Source organism: Prenolepis imparis, unplaced genomic scaffold (genome assembly GCF_030444845.1).
Source record: "Prenolepis imparis isolate NDT839.2.m4 unplaced genomic scaffold, iyPreImpa1.0 SCAF_2, whole genome shotgun sequence".
NCBI classification, from domain to species: Eukaryota; Metazoa; Arthropoda; class Insecta; order Hymenoptera; family Formicidae; genus Prenolepis; species Prenolepis imparis.
In genome coordinates this window covers 21,222,691-21,242,207 of record NW_028141160.1, presented here as the reverse complement: position 1 = coordinate 21,242,207, position 19,517 = coordinate 21,222,691, and the positions used below count along the sequence as shown (strand labels likewise).

Below are 19,517 nucleotides of genomic sequence, written 5' to 3'. Positions count from 1 at the left end.
TAAGGGGGCGAATGTTAGGCGGTATGATATGAGAAATTTGTAGAAAACAAATTATCTCAAATAGCGCCCTTTTCGTCATATAAATTATATTTAAAGCCGACGATTATTAAACAGGGGCGATTGATCAGTGAAGAAAAGAAGCACTATAGTAAAAAAAAATGCATAAGGGTTATCTGCGAAACTCGTCCGGAGCAGGTTGATAATTATTGAAGTATCGATTAAATGCTCCGTTCGCCTTGATTGATCAGCATTTATATCGTGGGTACATCCACCTCGTCGGTTCCCTACAATTTTAAACCGGGTGCCCCATCCTACCCGAGTTGTCCATCGCGGGCTCTTAAGCCGTAATGCGCCCGTTTTCGTTCCTACTAACAGCGCCGTTAAGAGCGAATGAAATGTTAATTATATTATTCATAATCGCGTCGACGTAAGATTATCTGGATTTTTTTTCTATCGACTGAGTACAGTAATTGACATGCGATCGAAAAAATTATCGTAATTTTCGACCATCTTCAGGGTTTAAAATCTTGGAATATATGCGATCAAACCGGTGAAAACGATCGACGAACATGGACAGCGAGATGAATGATGAATCTCATCGATGGGAAATCTCGCGGACGAAAAGTTCCCGTTGGTTCGCGTTCGCGAAGTTGGATGGATACGCGGAGTTGCGAGTTCACGAGTACCCTTAAAGAATCGCGGCCCCGTAAATTTTTGTTCCCCCCCGACAGCCGAGCGATTTAACTGGATATCGTTACTACGTTGTCGGGCATTGTTGTCGCGGTTCCCGGTTTCGTTCATCGGTTTTACCCCCTTACTTCCAGCCGCGGAGAGAGAGAGATTCGCTCTCCTTCTCTTCTTCTCCCCTTCCCTCCTCTCGCACAACATTGCCCGTTCGCCGATCCGATCCGCCGATCCTATATTTATTGTATCGAGGAGACCAGAGCCGCCGCATTCCACGCGCATGCGCCGCCCGTAATGAGCGGTCTCCAGTCCTGTCTGTCTTTCCGTCCGTCTATCCGGAGGACCGGTCGACCGGTCGCCCTCCATGCCCCCTACTTGGTCCCTTCTCGTGAGATCTCCCTCTTGCCCCCCTTTCCGCCGTATCCGACCCCCGTCCACCTTTCTCTACTGCCGCTCCTGCCCGCTATTCTTCGCTCCCTAGCTATTTGATCTCGCCACTGTCGACGGACCGGGACATCCGGCGACGTCTTCTACATCCAGATACACGCGCACCAAATTGTACCTTTCTTGCGAGATTCATTTGACATTGACACGAGATTGATTTTTCTTTCTTTTTAATCGACCCGCCCGATCAGGACAGCGTTAATGAGGATGTCGCGATCACCTATTTCGGTGAATCAATTTACGGTTCCCCTTCGTTTCACCGATTGTATCGAATTCTATTGAATTCCCAGATTCACGATAGACGATATAGTTGCGTTTATTTAGATGGTTGTGATAGCGTAGCGCTATTATAAACACCAAAGCATACAAAAAGTAAAAGTATTTTGCATCGCCTTAACAAGTAACTTGACCGACCAGAAGACATCGCCGTCTATAGTCTTGTTACACTTGATACCGTCCACTTACGCAAAAACCATTTCTTATTTGAGTCGACTTGAGATTTTCTCGCGTTTGGAGAAAGATCAGTATGTATCTGTGATTGCAAAAATTTTATCTAATTTTTACGCCTTCCATAAATTTTGAAAATAGTTTCCGTTTTATGAATAAAAATCCGAAAAGATTCAACGCAATACATTAAAATATGGTAAAGTAATTTTCGTAAAACTAGTCGCGAAATGATGACGAAAAAAGTTTATTGGCATTTGAAACATTTTTGGAACAAAAATTTTTAATTCCCTAAACGGGTCCGCAGAAATGATTACATATAAGTATGTAAAATAACGGTAACAAGCATAAACTTTAAATAAATGGACACTTTTTTTTATCGTGAGAGGAATCTTAAAAAATACCAGTATTTTTATATTTTTCTGGTACAAAATAAAACAGCTACAAAAAAATTGTTCATTGTGTATACAGGTGTGTAAAGTTGGCACCCCTATGTTATGCTATGTATAGTTCTGTTAAGAGTTCTGAGTTATTTAGAACCATAGGAAGAGTTCTTGATAATTTTTAGAAATAATTCCGGTCATTACGATAACGAAAATCAGTTTCAAAAAATAGGGGTGCCAACTTTACATTTTTTTACACATCGAGTTCCAATAGTTTTGAGCAGAGTTTTAAGGTTCTTTTAAATAGCTATATAGTTCCTGATTATTTTTTGAAATAGTTCTGCAATTTTAGATAAAAAAACGTACCTTCAATATCGAAGAAATTTCTAAAATATCTTCGATATTGAAAGTATGTTTTTTATTTCTATAAAAATTGCAAAACTCTTTCAAAAAATAATCAGCAACTATGTAACTATTAAACAATTTAAATTTCCTCACCTCACTTTGCTCTTTTGTTGCCTGATGCCTCCCCGGGCCTCCTTCTCGTACAAGTTTCGAAACACTTGCACTCGCGTTATTTTTTTTCGTTCGCGACGCGCGGCGACGCCCGGGTTTTAGCTATCACAATCTTCGACGCGTTTCGGTAAAACGCGAGACTCGCGAGAGCTTATTCGAATAAAACCGAAGCTCCATTTTCGCGTCGCCGCTTTTTCCAAGACCCACTTTTCGCAGGGGCTTATCGAAAAGATGATCAAGAGAACGACTTCGCCGCGACGCACTCAAGTCGCCGAAGGACGCAAGCGAGACGAATATTGAGCGAGATTCACGGCCGACGAGATCAATCTCGCGCGTGCGATCGCGATTACGATATATTGGTACGTGCGACGCAATCGGATTTATACGATAATTAACCCCCAAAGACGCTAATTAATACACTCGTCCTTTCGCGGACCGACAAGAAGCGCGCGACCGTTAAGCACGAACAACCCAAGAACAGCACTGGAACTAGACTGGCACTGCCAGGTTCGGAACGCGCAACGAAGTCACACCACTCGTAGTGGTGGGGGGTGGGGGTATGTAGTCGCGATGTGATTCGCCGAGCTCCCTCGCGCGATCTCTACATACCCCCACCACTACGCCGTGGCGCGCGTGTCGCTGCGCGTTCCGAACCTGGCAGTGCCAGTCTAGCTCTACCTCCAGTGCTCTTCTTCGATTCTTCGTGATCAACGGTCCGCGAAAGGACGAGTGTATTAATTAGCGTCTTTGGTGGTTAATTATCGTATAAATCCGATCGCGTCGCGCGTACCAATATCGTAATCGCGATCGCACGCGTGAATTGATCTCGTCGATCGTGAATCTCGCTCAATATTCGTCTCGCTTGCGTTCTTCGGCGACTCGAGTGCGTCGCGGCGAAGTCGCTCTCTTGATCATCTTCGTTCGATAAGCCCCTGCGAAAAGTGGGTCTTGGAAAAAGCGGCGACGCGATAAATGGAGCTTCGGTTTTATTCGCGCGCGAATAAGCTCTCGCGAGTCTCGCGTTTTACCGAAACGCGTCGAAGATTGTGATAGCTAAAACCCGGGCGTCGCCGCGCGTCGCGAACGCAAAAAAATAACGCGAGTGCAAGTGTTTCGAAGCTTGTACGAGGAGGAGGCCCGGGGAGACATCGGGCAACAAAGGAGCAACCGTGAGGTGAGTAAATTTAAATTGTTTAATAGTTTTATAGTTTTATAGTTCCTGATTATTTTTTGAAGGAGTTTTGCAATTTTTTATATAAGAATTCCAAGTAATGATAAAAATATTGAAATATTTTATATATCTACATAGAAATATGAATTATATCTTAAGATATTTTATATATTTTAATATAAGATCTGGAATATTTTACATACGTTACATTTACACGATAATTAAAAATAAGTCAGCATTACGGAGATAAACTTAATTTTACAAGTAATTAATATAATAAATAATTACAAGTCTTATTTATCTTATGGTTGCTCCGCCGTTGCATGACACCTCTCCGAGTCTCCTTCTTATTTAGTCGTTGCTTTCTTATGGCATATACATATATAGTCACTCACGAAAACTGAATTAATTACGATTAGTAGAATATGACTATCGCGCGACACTTTGCACGACACTCCCGACGTTAACACATACATATTACGTGCATTTTATTACGACGAGATAAAAGTACGAAATATACTTAATACTGGAAAATCATATGGGAAATCACTGGAAAATTATCTCTAAATTCACGCGCAGTTTGTCACGATAATGTTGTCTCTATTGTTAATAGGATAATTTTAATATTTCGTATGATATATAACAAGTTAAAAATATATACATAAATAAAAATTAAAAACAAATATCCGCGCGAACTGCAATATTCCAAAATATAATTAGATGACCGAGTTTGATCGAATAAATCTCGCGAAGTACGATTGCGTATTTTTTAATTAAACGCATCGCGATGTCTGTTAACTTGAAATCTGAATTGTATCTACGACATTTTTGTTTTGATGATAGGAAAGCGCGAAAATGACATTGGTTTCGCTTTGATATCGCGCGATATTAAGCATATCGAATTAATGATCGATTAAAGCGCGATGAACCAACAGAAAATACACGATCGAAATTGTATATAGCGAATATAATACATTTCCAATTTATACATTTTGCGTACAACATATTGCACAATACACATATTATTATTATTATTATTAATACAGACGTGATATATATTAGTCGTAAATAGACACGTATTATTAATTGATATATCATATCTTTTCATTATTTGCATATCAAATAGCCGTCACCGCGATACGTGTCGTTTATCGTAAGAATTAGTCAATTGGGTGGGTTGACTATCGTTAATCGTAATAATTATAAAAAATAATAACGTTTCGAAAAAATGTGCGCACGGAATATTCTGTTTCTTAAATAAATTATTAACGAAACGTGTTCATATCGCTATTTTGTGTTACTTGAGATCGATTCTGCGATTCATAATATTGTAACATCTCGACTCGAAAATTAAATGAATAAATTACATGTAAATCGCGCGTAAAAATTTTAAATGCAATTTAATTATATTTTAGACGATTAATGCGTAACGGAGTTTATCCTTATTTTATTTATTCGATTGCAATTTAATTGTTTCAGTGCGCGTTTCAATTCGAATTATATTTAGATCGAAAAGTCGAACGATAAATAATCGGATGAAATATATTTATCTTCAAGTATTGCCAAAATATTTTGTTTTATGACATATTGTACACAGTTGAAAAATTTGTGTTAAATTTAACAAATATCACTATTCACCTGTCCCAAACGGTCCACAGAAATTTTTATGTTAATGTAACATAATACGGATATGTTAAATGGTGACACGAATATTGTGTTAATATTTTAACATAAAATAAATGCAAACTTCAAATAAACTTAAAATAAATTTTGTGTAAAATTAACATAGTTTTAATGTAAAAATTAATTAAAAAAATTGTTAATTTTACATTTTATCACCTCCACTTATATTATAAAGTAAAATTAACATTTTTTTTCTGTAAATTTTAACAGATAAATCTTGTCACTAATAATACGGAACATATTTATTGTGTAAAATTAAAAATAGATATACATTGTGTTATTTTTACACTTTTTTTAGTTGTTTTAATAATTTAACATTTGAATCCAATTAACATAACAGCAATATGTTAAATTAACACATGAATGTGTTAAATATTTAACACAAAAATTTTAACGGGGACCGTTTTTAACAAGAAAACACATTTTCCAACTGTATACATACGCGTAATATTAAATTGTACACTGAGAGAATTTTCTCTTAGAATTTACCCTGAAAATCGTGGGACAATGTGGTATGGAAAGAATTTTATGAGAATTTCTCTGATTAATATTTATCACAATAAAAACAATAATATCTATCACAATAAAATACATATAAAACATGTTTGATTAATTTTACTAGACTGCATAGTAAAATTAGTCAAACATATTTTATATTTTATTGTAATAGATATTATTTTTATTGTGATAAATATTAATCAGAGAAATTCTCATAAAATTCTTTCCATACCATATTGTCCCATGATTATCATGATTTTCAGGATAAATTCTAAGAGAAAATTCTCTCTGTGTACAAGTATTTTAAAATAATCAATCGTGCGGGCTGATAATTGCTAATTAGTGCGACTACACCGTTATCTTCTCGCGTCTCACTGTGTGATAATGACGATGAGGCTGTGGAATGTAGCGCGCTAGTAGGGTATAATTTGCATATTGGTCGGGTACAGTTGGGGCACGCTAGTAAGATATACATGACATAACATTAGAGGAGTAGCCCGTTTCCAAAGCCTTGTGTCATAATACATACAGGGTGTCCGGTAATAGTCACGCCAACCATCGTGTGCAGATTCCTGGGATCATTTGGAGACGATTTTTCCTCAGCGAAAATGTCGAGGGAGGTCATTATTTTTTGCATGTTTTCAATTTTTGCCATCATGTATCTTTGTAACTAAGCCTTAAATTCTATTAAAGTAAACTCTACTTAAAATTAACTGAAGAATGTGAATTTATTATTATTTTATTTCCACAAGGCTTAGTTTGCGAAAAACCCTTTATTTTCAATCGCTTATAACTCGAAAATTATTGGTGTCTCGACATTTTTGCTGAGGAAAAATCGTCTCCAAATGATCCCAGGAATCTGCACACGACGGTTGGCGTGACTATTACCGGACACCCTGTATATGTAAAATATTTCGGCAACGAATTGTCAATGACGTGTATTCGGCTTCGGTGTCGACTAGCGCGCTATTGTTTATGTGCTTCGGTTCTGTTGTCATTCGCGTGCCGACACTCGAGCAATAAAGTCGTAGTGTGGAACGCTTCATATTTTATCGAACTTTTTTTCTATACGCGATAGTTCTTTCCAAATATTACAATAAGCAATTATCAGCTTGCATAATTGTTCACAATTATTCATCTTCTGCGATACGACACGTATAAGAGTATCATGATGACGGCTATTTGAAGTAATATTGAGTATTTACTTCGCGAGATTGACGCGTTGAAAATGCTTACAGTATTGAAATTCCATCGTGTTTTTTTCTGTCGGTCCATCGCGTCTTAATTATCCATTAACTCCATTCGCCAAGTATCGCGCAATATCGAAACGAAGTCGATAATTAAAATGAAGTCAATTTACGATTTTACTAAATAAAATGTCGTAAAGACAATACAAGTCGATTTCAATGTCACGTTTAATTATAGTCGTATTAATCCATATAATATTACTTGGCAGCATAAATTCATTATAACTTACATTACCATTTATTGTAACTTATCAAAAGTGTGTATTTCGTGAGATTTGTTCGATCCACAATTTTGTTGTGTAAATCTAACTACGAGTATATTCTGCAGTCCGAATATTAAATTTTTTTCTTTTTAATTTGTATATTTATTGGCAAAATAATAAAACGAAACTAAAAGATGCTAGTATATATAATATGATAGAGACAGAAATAGATTATCGCGCTGAGTGGCGTGTAAATTTGGCCACGTGATTTTCGAACGTCGATTAAATCGTACTTTTCGCTCTCGTCACAGCGTAATAAGTGCGCGTCGCGCGTGATTAATCATCGGGAGTGCCGTATAAAATGTCAGGTGATAGTTATATTCTACTGATCGTAATTAATCGGTTTTTGCGAGTGATTATGTGAGTGTCATGAAAAAAACATTGAAGGCTGAAGAGACATTTCTCCAAGAAGGCTGAAGGAGGAGAGGTATTGGTCATACAATTGCAAGGTGAGCACACATACACACACACACACACATAAAATTTATACATTATTATTAGATGCTTGTAAAATTATAATAATTTATTTACTTCTGCGCTAATAATCTATTTTGAATTATTTCGTAAAATATTTCAAATTTTTTATTTAAAATGTCCATAATAAAATATTTTTATATTAATTTTTTTTATATAAATATAGTAAAATTGCGTATAATAATTGTTTTTTAATATTAATTATTTTACGTGCTGTTTTACTAGACACATGACTTAGTAAACTATTTTTTTCTATTGTGAGAGATTCTAAATTATGCAGTATCTAACAATAAGTATGTAAAATGATAAAATAAAAATGATTGCATCTTTTGATAGAAAACATATATAAAACGTAAGAATGATCGCCAGACATTTTTAACCATATACATATACGTGAAAATAATTTTACGAGTACGAACAAATTTTAAATTTCCGCTTCAAGAACGCTCCGAACTTTAACGAGGTACGAGAAGGGAGTTTGTTACACGGAAAGAAAGATGAAGTAGCGAACGAGAGACAGGACTCTCGGAGAGTTAGATGAGATCGATGTTTTATGCCAAATTAAACGATACCATCTCGCGTACCGCCTCGTAAAAGACCAGTCTTCGTTCCACTGCCATTTTCGGAAAACCGCATTTTACACCCGACGTTGAGCCGACAAAAAGCGTGTATAATTGCCGCACAATGCGGCAGATAGCCTGACAAAAATCCGAGACATCGTTTAATAGCGCGCGCGAACTTTGGAATCGCGACAGCGAACCGAAAAAGCAGCGCGACGTGCGCGATGATCCGTGGATTCTAATGCCGCGGCTAAACCAAACGCGTGATAAAACACGCGGCGGGATTTACACGAATCGACGAGGGTATACATCTCTCCGTGGCGTATATACCGCGCTAAGGCCGCGGAATGCTTTGAGCAGATCCGATACCTATTAAGATCGTAGAAAACGGATCTGCTTCGATCGAAGTTGCCCAGTCAGGACTTCCATCCTTCCCGTCGATTCGACACGCATTTTTAGCGTCAACGGTACAAAACGCTCCCGCGTTAGTCGCGCCGCATACCTAGCTCCGACACATCGAATTACATCACCAGTAGCAACGTTGTTAATTCCCGATAATTCGCGATCAGAAGATCCGAGGATTCTCTCTCTTTCTCTCTCTTTTTCTCTCTTTTTCTCTTTGCAACGATTTTTAAGAATACGCGATCGTGATGACGGTCTGGCGAGAGATAGAGATATTAAGATATCTAATTTGAATGAAACCTATTTATTATGCCGTGAGCGAGTCCGCGGTAGCCGAGCGATAGAGAAGAAATAGAAAAAGAACGTGGAGTCTCTTCTCTGACACGATACGAACGATCGTCGTTACGTACGCATGTACTTTGTGGTCACCCGTGGGGCTCTCATTCAACCGGTGGCTCGACTCGCTCACTCGTTCGTTCGTTCATTCATACGCGGGGAACGCGATTTGAATCGATAAGCAAAACTCGGAAGCGTATCCTTCCCCGCTGCCTGAATCCGCTCTTGACCTCCGATGCGGCAAAAATCGCCTTCTTCGTTTTCGCTCCTTTCACATCGCGAATCATAAGGTATATAAATACTCCCCCAATTAATTTAACATTAATAATAGCGCTATGATACATCGCATAATAATGCTAATGACATGCATATATGTATATTTATATACAAATTTAGATATAAAAAGGGATAGTAAGAGTCAGGCACAGAATTAGGTGCAACAAAATTATTTTTAAATTCCTCTATTTGACAAAATAAGTATAGACAAGGGCTTACAAGCCCTTTTTATACCTGAATTTGTATTTATATATCGGAGCTTGTTTGATTTATTATTTTTGATATAGATATCATCCTCATATTATTAATATATTATAAATAAAATAAAATATTTGATACGGTTCTATCATAATCGTAATTTTGAAGCAAGACGAATATATTGTTTGAAATTAAAATTTTTCTTTTTAAATTAAATGTACGAAATCTCTCTCTCGTACGTTTGTTTCCGTTCGTGCAAAATGGAGAAAGCATCGTAAGGGTATAATCCCATTAGGCTTTAATCGATGATCCCCTCCACTGTTCGACGTAACGTTAGCTAGGGTCGACTGAGGGATAAGGTTGCGGCGTGAAAATAGATACACAAGCTACCGCGGAGATACGGCGTTTTATTGGCGTCGCGGGGTTCCAGGATCTCACAATCGGTCAAATGAAGACAGAGCGTTTCGCTCCAGTCTGACGATGTAAAGTCTCAGCTGCCCTATAAATTGGGTGCGTTTTGTACGTATAAATATATTTACTCTAGAGATCGTATTTATAGAGCGGGCTCGATACACATTCGGGGTGATATTCTTCGTGAAGAAATATCGCTGTAAATTTATTTAGTTCTTATTAATTATCTCACACTTACTATAGTTATCGTGAAAGCTGGATCATTTGTTAAAAGAACCTATAATTGTATTTAATAATTAATAATGGCATCTTGCATGATTGGTTTTTATTTGTCGAGTAAAGTGACTTCTTTATATAGTTTTTTTTTTTTTTTTTGTAAGTCATTTGGATTGTTTAAGCGAGTCTTTCACCCTGATTTTTCTTTTAATCAAAATAATACGTATAGAAAGAGATGCAACGTTTCATTGAAAAAATTAAATCTTGATATTTTATATACATAATTTCTTTAGCAAATTCAAGTTATTATAAATTGTTCGATTAAATCGAGTGTTGTACTTTTTGATTTACTACTGATGAGATGCTTCTCCTGTTACAAGACGAATTTGATATTATTAATTTAATTTCCAAAAAAATCAGTTTTCTCGAAAACAAAGCGACTTATGAAAACATTTCATTCTACACTGTCGACTTATTTTTTTACGAAGAATCATCTTTCCGATTATATCATAATCAATCTTTCCAATTATAACATAATTATTATATCACCCTATGTGTATTTAATCTCTTAAATATCTTTAGAGAGTCTAAAATAATTAGTCAAACAAATATCATTGAACAAATATGATTTCTGCTCGCCCTGCTTTTGCTCTAATAGACTTTACCATTTCCTTTCCCACGAATCGCGGCAAATAATTTGGCTCGTGAGAGAGAGAGAGTACTCTTTTCCCAATAAGTAAGAAAAAAAGGCTGTTAATCCACATATATTCGCCTCCCTGCAAAATGCGTAGCGTTACATTAGCGAGAAAGGCACGCGCAGCGAAGATCGCACCGTCTGGTGGGGATGACGTTTCGGGGTTGACGGGGGTGGAACCCTCGAAGCGAGCACGAGGTCAACACGCGCCGATGACACTTACGCACACGTTCTCAAGACCGACCGCCGCGCGGGCGTTTCTTCGTCGTGCTCGTCTTCATTTCGGAGTTGTTTTGCAAATTGCGTGGCGTAGAATCCCTTTTTAGAATCGTTTTTATAATCACGATTGTTGCACGGATCGTTGAGTATCACCGTTCAAAGAACTTTCGCAGTGAACTTTGCAATTTTTGTGTAACTGATGATGCGTTGTGTTTAAAGGAGGGTCTCGTCTACTTATAGAAACTTTGACAATACACGAATGTGGACGAAAGTGATGGACGTATATAGAGATTTAAAAATATTCATAATGTATATCACGAAAATGCAGAAAGAGAAAGATGACTCATAGCAGAAAGAAAGAATAAGTAAAAATTCGAAAGAGAGTTTTTTAAATACATTTTGAAAAAGTCTCAGAGATCTCCATTAGTGCGCGCAAAATGTGGCAATCGACCAATCTATGCGCCACGTATAATCATCCCGCGTTTATGCAGCTTCGGATGAATAGTAACGAATTTCACTCGTGGTTTCATTCTAGGAAACCGTCCATGGACGACGTCGGAAATTCTACCTCCGTCAACGCACGGTGAGTACTCTCTTAGTCCCCGATTCGCGTTTTTACGAATTCGTGCAATTTTTTTCATATTCCGTACATTTTTTCAATTTTTTATTTTTTTTTTTATAATGTCTCAGAGGGACGGAAATAAATTTGCGACTCGGCTTAACGTTGAAGACATTCCGCGTATTTGCATTTTTTTTACAATTACGTTACTCAACATGTATGTCAGATTGATTTAGCGGTCGTTAAAGGCACTACGCCTCCCACACGATATAAAGGCAGATTGCAAAGAACGCGGCAAAGAAGAGCTTTGCGTGATATTCCTTCGGCATTATTATCATTATTATCGGACGATTACATTTTGACGATGTTACAAGCGCTCGTAAGGCTTCGTTAATACCCGACACCCCCGAAATGTCCGAAGTGGCGGAGCGATTTTCGTAGGTAAAAACCTTCCCGGCTAAATCTTATCGCGACTACGATCTACCCTTCGTCCTCTATCGAGAGAGCGGCCTATCTGCCGCCGTAACAATTGAACCCGTAATAGAATCACATTTATTCTTATTACCCGACGAGGTCAACCGACCAACGAAACCTCGAGACCTTCTCCCATCCAACTTCGGATCGGCTCTCTCCTAAGCCATTCCACGACCTGCGTTATTTTTCCCCCGAGCTCTCCGCACAGTTTTCTCCAAGTCCTCTTCGAGGCGTTTTCAGTAGTTCGCTCTTGTTTATCCGCGCGAAGCACAGTTCGAGTTTATTAAACAAAAGAGAACGAACCGTTTGTTTCCGATATATTTGCAAACAAAAAGGAGAAAAAAAATTGAAATGTACCGTTTTAAGACTGTAACAGCGAGGAAGAATAAAGCTGTACGACGCATCATCGAGATAAGTGGCGACGAGATATAATCAACGCCGCGGTTTTGTTTTAGACCGACGATCCGACGTATTTAATATGTATAACCATGACTCACACATATACACATACACCACCCACCCATCTATGTGTCGCGTGAAGAATCTGCCATTTCGTATCTTGCTCTCTATCTTGTGATATACCTTGGAAGTATAAACTGCAAGGCCATCAAAGTCTTTAACCGGGTTTATAGAGATGCCGCTTTCGAGATAAACGTCAGAATTTTAGCATAAAAATTTTTTCAACTGAATTTCGCCGAGCATCCACGCGCGCGCGAGCTCTCTTTCTCTGTAACTTTTTCTTCTTCTTTTAGTAGAAGAGTTAAAAATGTAAATAAAACGTAGTTTCTTTTTCGCGTATACGCGTTATAAGGAGGTGTAAGATAATAAAAGAACGAATCATCGCCGAGACGAATGCGCGATGATAAAGGACGGTGGGCGTTACGAGGTGCATCGTCACTCGAAATAACCGATGCTCCAGGCGACAACGTCTCACAAAGTCGAGATGCATTCTCTCGAGCCACCGTGCAGCATCGCATCCGCGAAATTTCCGCGAGAGCAAAGATTATAATTCATGCGCGGCGATCGATATTACATTAAATTTCTGCAATTCTCTATATATTCATAGTAAAAGAATATTAGCTGGCAAGTGTCATTATATATTATATCTCAAATTTACGCATAGTAATTAAATTGCACCCCTAAAATTTAGCCATTTTTTTGTGTTATTAAGCCACTTTGGATGACTTATAATTTACGCACAAAATCCTATTTATTATTTGTGTTACGTATCGTGTAATATAAAAAATACACATTTGAAAAGAGGTGAAAAAATATACACGTATACAGAAAGAATTTTCTCTTAGAATTTACCCTGAAAATCATGGTAATCGTGGGACAATATGGTATGGAAAGAATTTCATGAGAATTTTTTTGATTAATATTTGTCACAATAAAAATAAAATCTATTACAATAAAATATAAAACATAAAACATGTTTGAGTAATTTTACTAAACTGCATAGTAGAAATTCGGAGAAATTCTCATAAAATTCTTTCCATACCATATTGTCCCACGATTACCATGATTTTCAGGATAAATTCTAAGAGAAAATTCTCTGTGTACGTTAACAAATGCATCATATAAAATTAGAAATAGAATTCTGTGTCTCGAACTTTATCAATCGGACTCTACAGCTTATGCGCTCTTTTTTCCTTAAACCACTTTTAATACGAATCTGTACAGAGTATCAACTTTTGCAGACGCGTTTGTGCGATTTCGTCTTTCGGGAAGAGTTCGATGAGCGGTCGAGCCTGTCGCGTTACCATCACAGAGAGAGGAGAGAGAGAAGAGACTCCTTCTGTACCACCATTAATATTAATGCATTCCGCCGCGTTTCTCGGACGTATTGTACTCGCGCCGACGACGCCGTCCAACAATATCGCTCTCGCGTTTCTTATAAGTGACACTCTCCTCTCTACGTCCGTATTTCTCTTCTCCGTACAAACCGCGGGCCGGAACGGAACGGAGTTTTGTCCTGCTCTATGGAGGGAGCCTGAATATTCACGTCGACCGATAAATAAAATTCAAAAGAGGAAAGAGCGAAACAACGAGCTGCATTTTCCCGTTCGTTCGTTCGTTCGTTCGCTCGCGCGAGGAGAAATTTTTCTTTCTCTGCTCTTCTCTTTTCCGAGAGAAAGAGAGAGAGAAAGAGAGAGGGGTCGCATTGTCGCACGATTTTCTCCCGTCTTACGAAACCGCGCCGACAATGCGCGTTTCTATGTTCCCTCGATACGGCATTAACAGCCGGAATCTGCCGCTCTTATTTCGCCACCGAGGAGGAACTATTATCTCGTTCTCCGATGTGAAAGTTATTCTCCGCTATTTATATTTTTTACTTCTTGTGTGCGCTAATTTCACTTACAAGGTACAAATCTCGAGGCAATCGCGTCAACTTTCACGCTCTTTTCCATTAATCGAGTACGCTATGTTATCGATTATATTGAATTTTTGAATATAAATCTCTCGCGTATTTTCGCGCATCGGACTTGGTAGGTTCTGATGATTTATTTCGAGAATGTAAACACACGCGTATCTCTTATACACGAATACGGTGCACAGAGGAGCAAGATTTAGAGGAGAGATACACCCGGGAGAGTCATAAGTATAGCCGCAGAGAAAGAGGATGGCTACTCTTTCTCGCAAATCCTTTTCTCCCTATTCGGCCGATACAAAGAAAGATCCTCGCGGATGTGCGGATGTCATATCTATCATAGTGAATTATCACGTCGTACGTTAAAAAGTTGCCGAAGACTATTCCGAATTGATAGTCAAAGACAAGTTCTCTCCTAGAGAAAAGCGTGTATTTTTATCCGCGCATTCATGCGGTCGAGAAATGACAGATGCGACATTATAATTATAAGGAAGCGTAAACGTAAGCATGCGAATGCACGCGCGCGCGTAATCCGGAACGATCCCTCTCGGGGATATTCTTCCGGTTCGACGAAGAAGGGGATGGGACCACGATCGACCGGCGCGGCGCGGCGGATCGGGAACAGAAACAGGTTGGTCGAGTTTTAAGCAGTCCGAAGACGTATCGCAAATTAGAAGAACGTGCGTCCGGCGACGTACACGTGGCGCCTGTGCCGCAGCGTCGAAATTTCTGCGCGCGGCCCGCGCGGAATCCCTAATAAGTCAGCGGGCGGCGGCGGCGGCGACTAGACACAGGAGGTACTCGCGTATTCGCATGCGGGTTGCTCGCGGTCGTGGAGATGGAGCGACGTCACGGATACGTGGGATTCCTCCCGAGCAGCTGGATCACGTGCACCGGCGGGACGTGAGGCTAACTTGAATGCGAATCAGGAACTTGCGACGCCGCGACGCGGCGCGGATTTCGAACCAACGCTCACGTTTGCTCGATTTCGATTGTTTTTCATCGTCTCGCACCGTCGCGTCGTCTCTCTCTCTTTCTCTTTTGCTTCGTCACTGTCCGATTCACTTAGTCTCTCTCGATCCAGCTTGCGAACGCGGCATCCAGCAGGATGACCTGCTGGATGCCCTCTCTAACCGCGAGGAGGGAAAAGCTGTCGAAGCGAGGTAACAGATTTCCGAACTTGTCAGAAGTTTACACGTGCGAGTTTTGTTGCTATACTTTCTGGATTTTTTTATTCGTCGATGCTGAGCGATTTATAGCTATATTTTTAATTTTTTATTATATATACATATATACATAAAGGGATATTCGGATGATTTTGTAATACTTTTAAATAAGCCTCTAAAGTGTTGATTTAGTAGAAGATACTTGCAAAGCTCATCCGTATTTATTTTAATTTAATTCAAAATTTATGAAAAAAATAATCTTATTGTTAGTATCATGAAATTAACCAAGATTCTCTTATACAATAAACACACACACACACACACACACACACACACACACACACATAGTATATTATCTCATGAAGCTATTTTGATGACTATTCACCGAAATCGATTGTTCGCGTCTTTTTCGCGTAACGAGAACGGAACGAAATGCCGCGCGACATCCAAATGCTGCGGCGAAAAATTTCTCCGCGCAAAACCTGGGGAGTAACAATAGGTATTTTCATTAGTCGAATGGTTCGGTCCAATGGTAGATATTTGATTCGCTTTTTATCGCACCGCGCTCCGCATTCCGGACCGCGTAGTCGCTTCGTCGAAACGGGGCATCGGAAAAACGCTAGCAAAGGCAACTCCTCGATCTTTAATGTCGGAAGAAACTCTTCACTTGGAAGTAAATAGTATCGTGAATATATATACTCTGCAAATGCGGCGAGGAGTTGTATCTACCTGTATTCCGGAATTTCGTTTCGCGCGCACAAAAAGTCCGCTTCAAATATAATATTCTCGGGACGGAAACGGAAAAGAGGGCGAATCTGGGTTCCACTTGGACGATACATTTTCGACCTCGCTTGTAAACTAAAAGCGCGCGTTGTCTTATCTAATCTCAATATAATTGCGAGCGCGCACGTCATATAAAATAGCTTATTATACTATGGAAAAGTTGATTCGGGGGACTATATAATACGGGGTCTTGGAAATTAGCCTTACCCTGTCTGCCTATCTCTCCTACAATGGTGATGATTATATCTACTTATAGGTATAACTACCTACGTGTGCGCCAAAAAAAAAAGAATCGCCCGTCTACCGTCTGAAATGATCTTCGCGGTCCTGCCTTCGTCGTCCTCCTCTTCTCCACCTTCTTCTCCCTTTCCCTCGTCCGATGAGCTTGTCGAAACTAGTTTATGCAACGAGTTCGGGAACCATTGACCTCTCCTCATCCGCGTAGCTCTACGATATAGTGATGAAGCTTGTTTATGTGTTACAGATTTGAGGAGAGGCACTACGCTTTCGAAAGGTACGCTATCAATTCTTTACTCACAAAATGCATGTCGCTTTTCTATTTCTATCTTTCTTTTACTACGTTTATCTCATTACTTTTCTTACGCGAAAGAATCCGACGAGACAGAGTGGTCGGCGAGAGTAAATAGTCCAATAATAATAAGTGTGCAAGGATTCTTGCGCATACACTTGAAGCTCTCGAGACGGAGCTCTGCTTGCTTGAAAACGTGAAACATATATAAGCATCCAATCGCGATTCTTTCACAGTTATACATAATACATACGTGTGATTAGCGCGCGTATGCGCCCTATAATAACGACACTTTCCCGTGGCGGGCAAATTATTGAATAAATGTTATTCGGTGACGAAACGCGATTATGTAAAAGCTATACGCGAGCGCGGCGCCGAATTGCAAAGCAGCAGTTTCGGGCGCTCTCCCTCCCTCTCTCTCTAACGTCTCGTTGCATTACAATGCAACACCGGCCCCGACCGTGTGCTTTTGTTTTCCGTATGATTGCCGAGTGTCTCGTTCTCGTCTTACGTCGAGCCTTTATACTTGAAGCGTTTATCGCGCAGCTGAAAGGCGGGTCGAGAATCGTCTCTTCAAGATCCGAGGAGGACTCATCGCGCGCCCAAACTTTGTTCGTTCTTTCTTTTTTTCTTGTCGCATCGATAAGTTTGATTTTACATATCGCTTCTTTTAATCATCGCGAATCGACACGGTCGATCGCGTTTTATTGGCACGGCGAGCTTCCTCCTTATTACGACAGAAAATAGGAATGCAACTTATGGAACGTCGGGAGGGTATACGAGCGATATATATAGAGTTCAGTGCTCGATTCAGCTCGGCACAATTCCACCGACGCCCTACGACCGTCTTAAAAGGCGTTTTAAATCGCCGTGTCGTGAAAGAATCCCATAGAGATGCGGCGTATAAAGGCATTCCGCCAACCCTCTCTCTCTCCCCTTCTCTCTTTTTTTTTTCTTTTCTCATCAACGTTCGGCGCATCGATCTATCCCGTTTGAGCATTTTTTTCTCGTCCGATTCTTTGCGCCTCCTCGTGAAGCGCGTTATTGGTTTTCCTTTTTTTTTTCCGAGTGATTTATATATTAGTTTCTCTTCATCAGCGACACAATTTACACATTTTTGATTCCTTCGATTCCTTCGCAACGGCTTCTTCGGGAAAATTTGCGATTCCATCACGACGCGCGGCGAAATTTTAATAATAGAAACGAAAGAGAGCACTATATTTTGAGGATTGCCGCCCGACAAGTGTGTGGGCTCTCCTACTCATTTATTCCATAAATCTGACGATAAATAACCGACATATTGGGGGGAGGGGACGTTCGCGTGGCCCCGGAGATCCCGCTTATCGTATCCCGCAAATGCGCCGGAACGCATTTAAAATGTATTGAACTGTCACGGAGCAGTGGTTTTCCGGATTTTTTACATTTTTCATCGGCGCTCTCTCGCAGTGCAGGCCCGCGTGGATTAGTGAGTTATTGTTGTTCTAAGTGTGTCGGTCAAAGGGAGTGAACCCCAAGTTCTGCCGCGGTAATCCTGACCATAACGGCTCTCGCACCCCACAAAAAACCTCGCTCCTTCTCTTTTGCGCCCCCTTCCCCCTCTCATCCCCACCCTTTCTCCTCTTCCATCTCCCAAATCTCATGCCAAATAGCTGTTGTTTGCTGACGCGTACGTTGAATTTCGCAATTCTTGCAGCTAATGATAATAATAACAGTTAAATGTTCGTGTATATCTGTATCGCGAAATCGATCGGTATCGAAAAATGAAATCATTCATGTTATCGCAACGACGAGATAATAATCTCATTATGGAGATCTTTTTTCGGGAAATATCTAATGAAAAAATTGGCGAAACGATTGGGGGGTGAAACGGCTATAGGGACATCGGACCAATTTGGTGTTACGGAGAAGGAAAAGGCGATAGGTTGCGATGAAGAGTCGACAGATATTGACCTTCGAGTTTGTACCTCATTTTCATAGATACACGTTTGTGTGGCGTTTATAGACACGTGCACATTCCGCGCATTGTTTTCCTATTATTTTCAAGGGGTTGCGAGAAATTTGCGTATAGAAAGGAGGAAATGTATCTTTATCGTTCAATATTATACAAGGGAGATGATTTCGACACGATCGACCGAGAAAAATAAAGATCACGGAGATTGGAGAGTCAAATTCGTTGCTAAGATTCTTACCTCTGGATTAAACTCGTGACATTAATGGGCGCGGCAGGACAATTCACCCCAATTAATTCCGACGTGCGGAAGGGAGGTGGCGAGACAGGATCTTATATACGGGATCAACTAAGACCGGCGGCATCCCTAATCTGCATCGGCAGATTGCTCTGAGAATTGACACCGAGAATTATCCCTTCCGCCCTTCGAAGTGGTAACATTTGACGTCTCATCTTAAATCAAACCCTCGGCCATCGCGTCTCTCCTTACAACGTTTCTCTCCCGCGCCTTTTACCACAAGATACAAACTCGATGCATATATTAGGTCGTTTTAATTGGAAAGCACTC

At 39.8% G+C, this 19,517-nt stretch overlaps 1 protein-coding gene across 10 annotated transcripts in view; it reads left to right on the top strand.

Moving 5' to 3' along the window:
• LOC145932610 (protein trachealess-like) overlaps positions 1-19,517 on the top strand; it is an 83,216-nt gene that overhangs the window by 20,212 nt on the left and 43,487 nt on the right. For 6 of the 10 annotated variants that reach the window (XM_083031691.1, XM_083031679.1, XM_083031682.1 and 3 more), the window contains exons 3-4: positions 11,655-11,702; positions 16,957-16,986. The exons of 1 other annotated variant lie outside the window; for it this stretch is intronic. In XM_083031691.1, coding sequence (XP_082887817.1) covers positions 11,655-11,702; positions 16,957-16,986 — 78 coding nt within the window. The remainder of the gene's footprint in view (positions 1-11,654; positions 11,703-16,956; positions 16,987-19,517) is intronic. 3 more of the 10 variants (XM_083031680.1, XM_083031694.1, XM_083031683.1) reach the window with 2 other exon arrangements.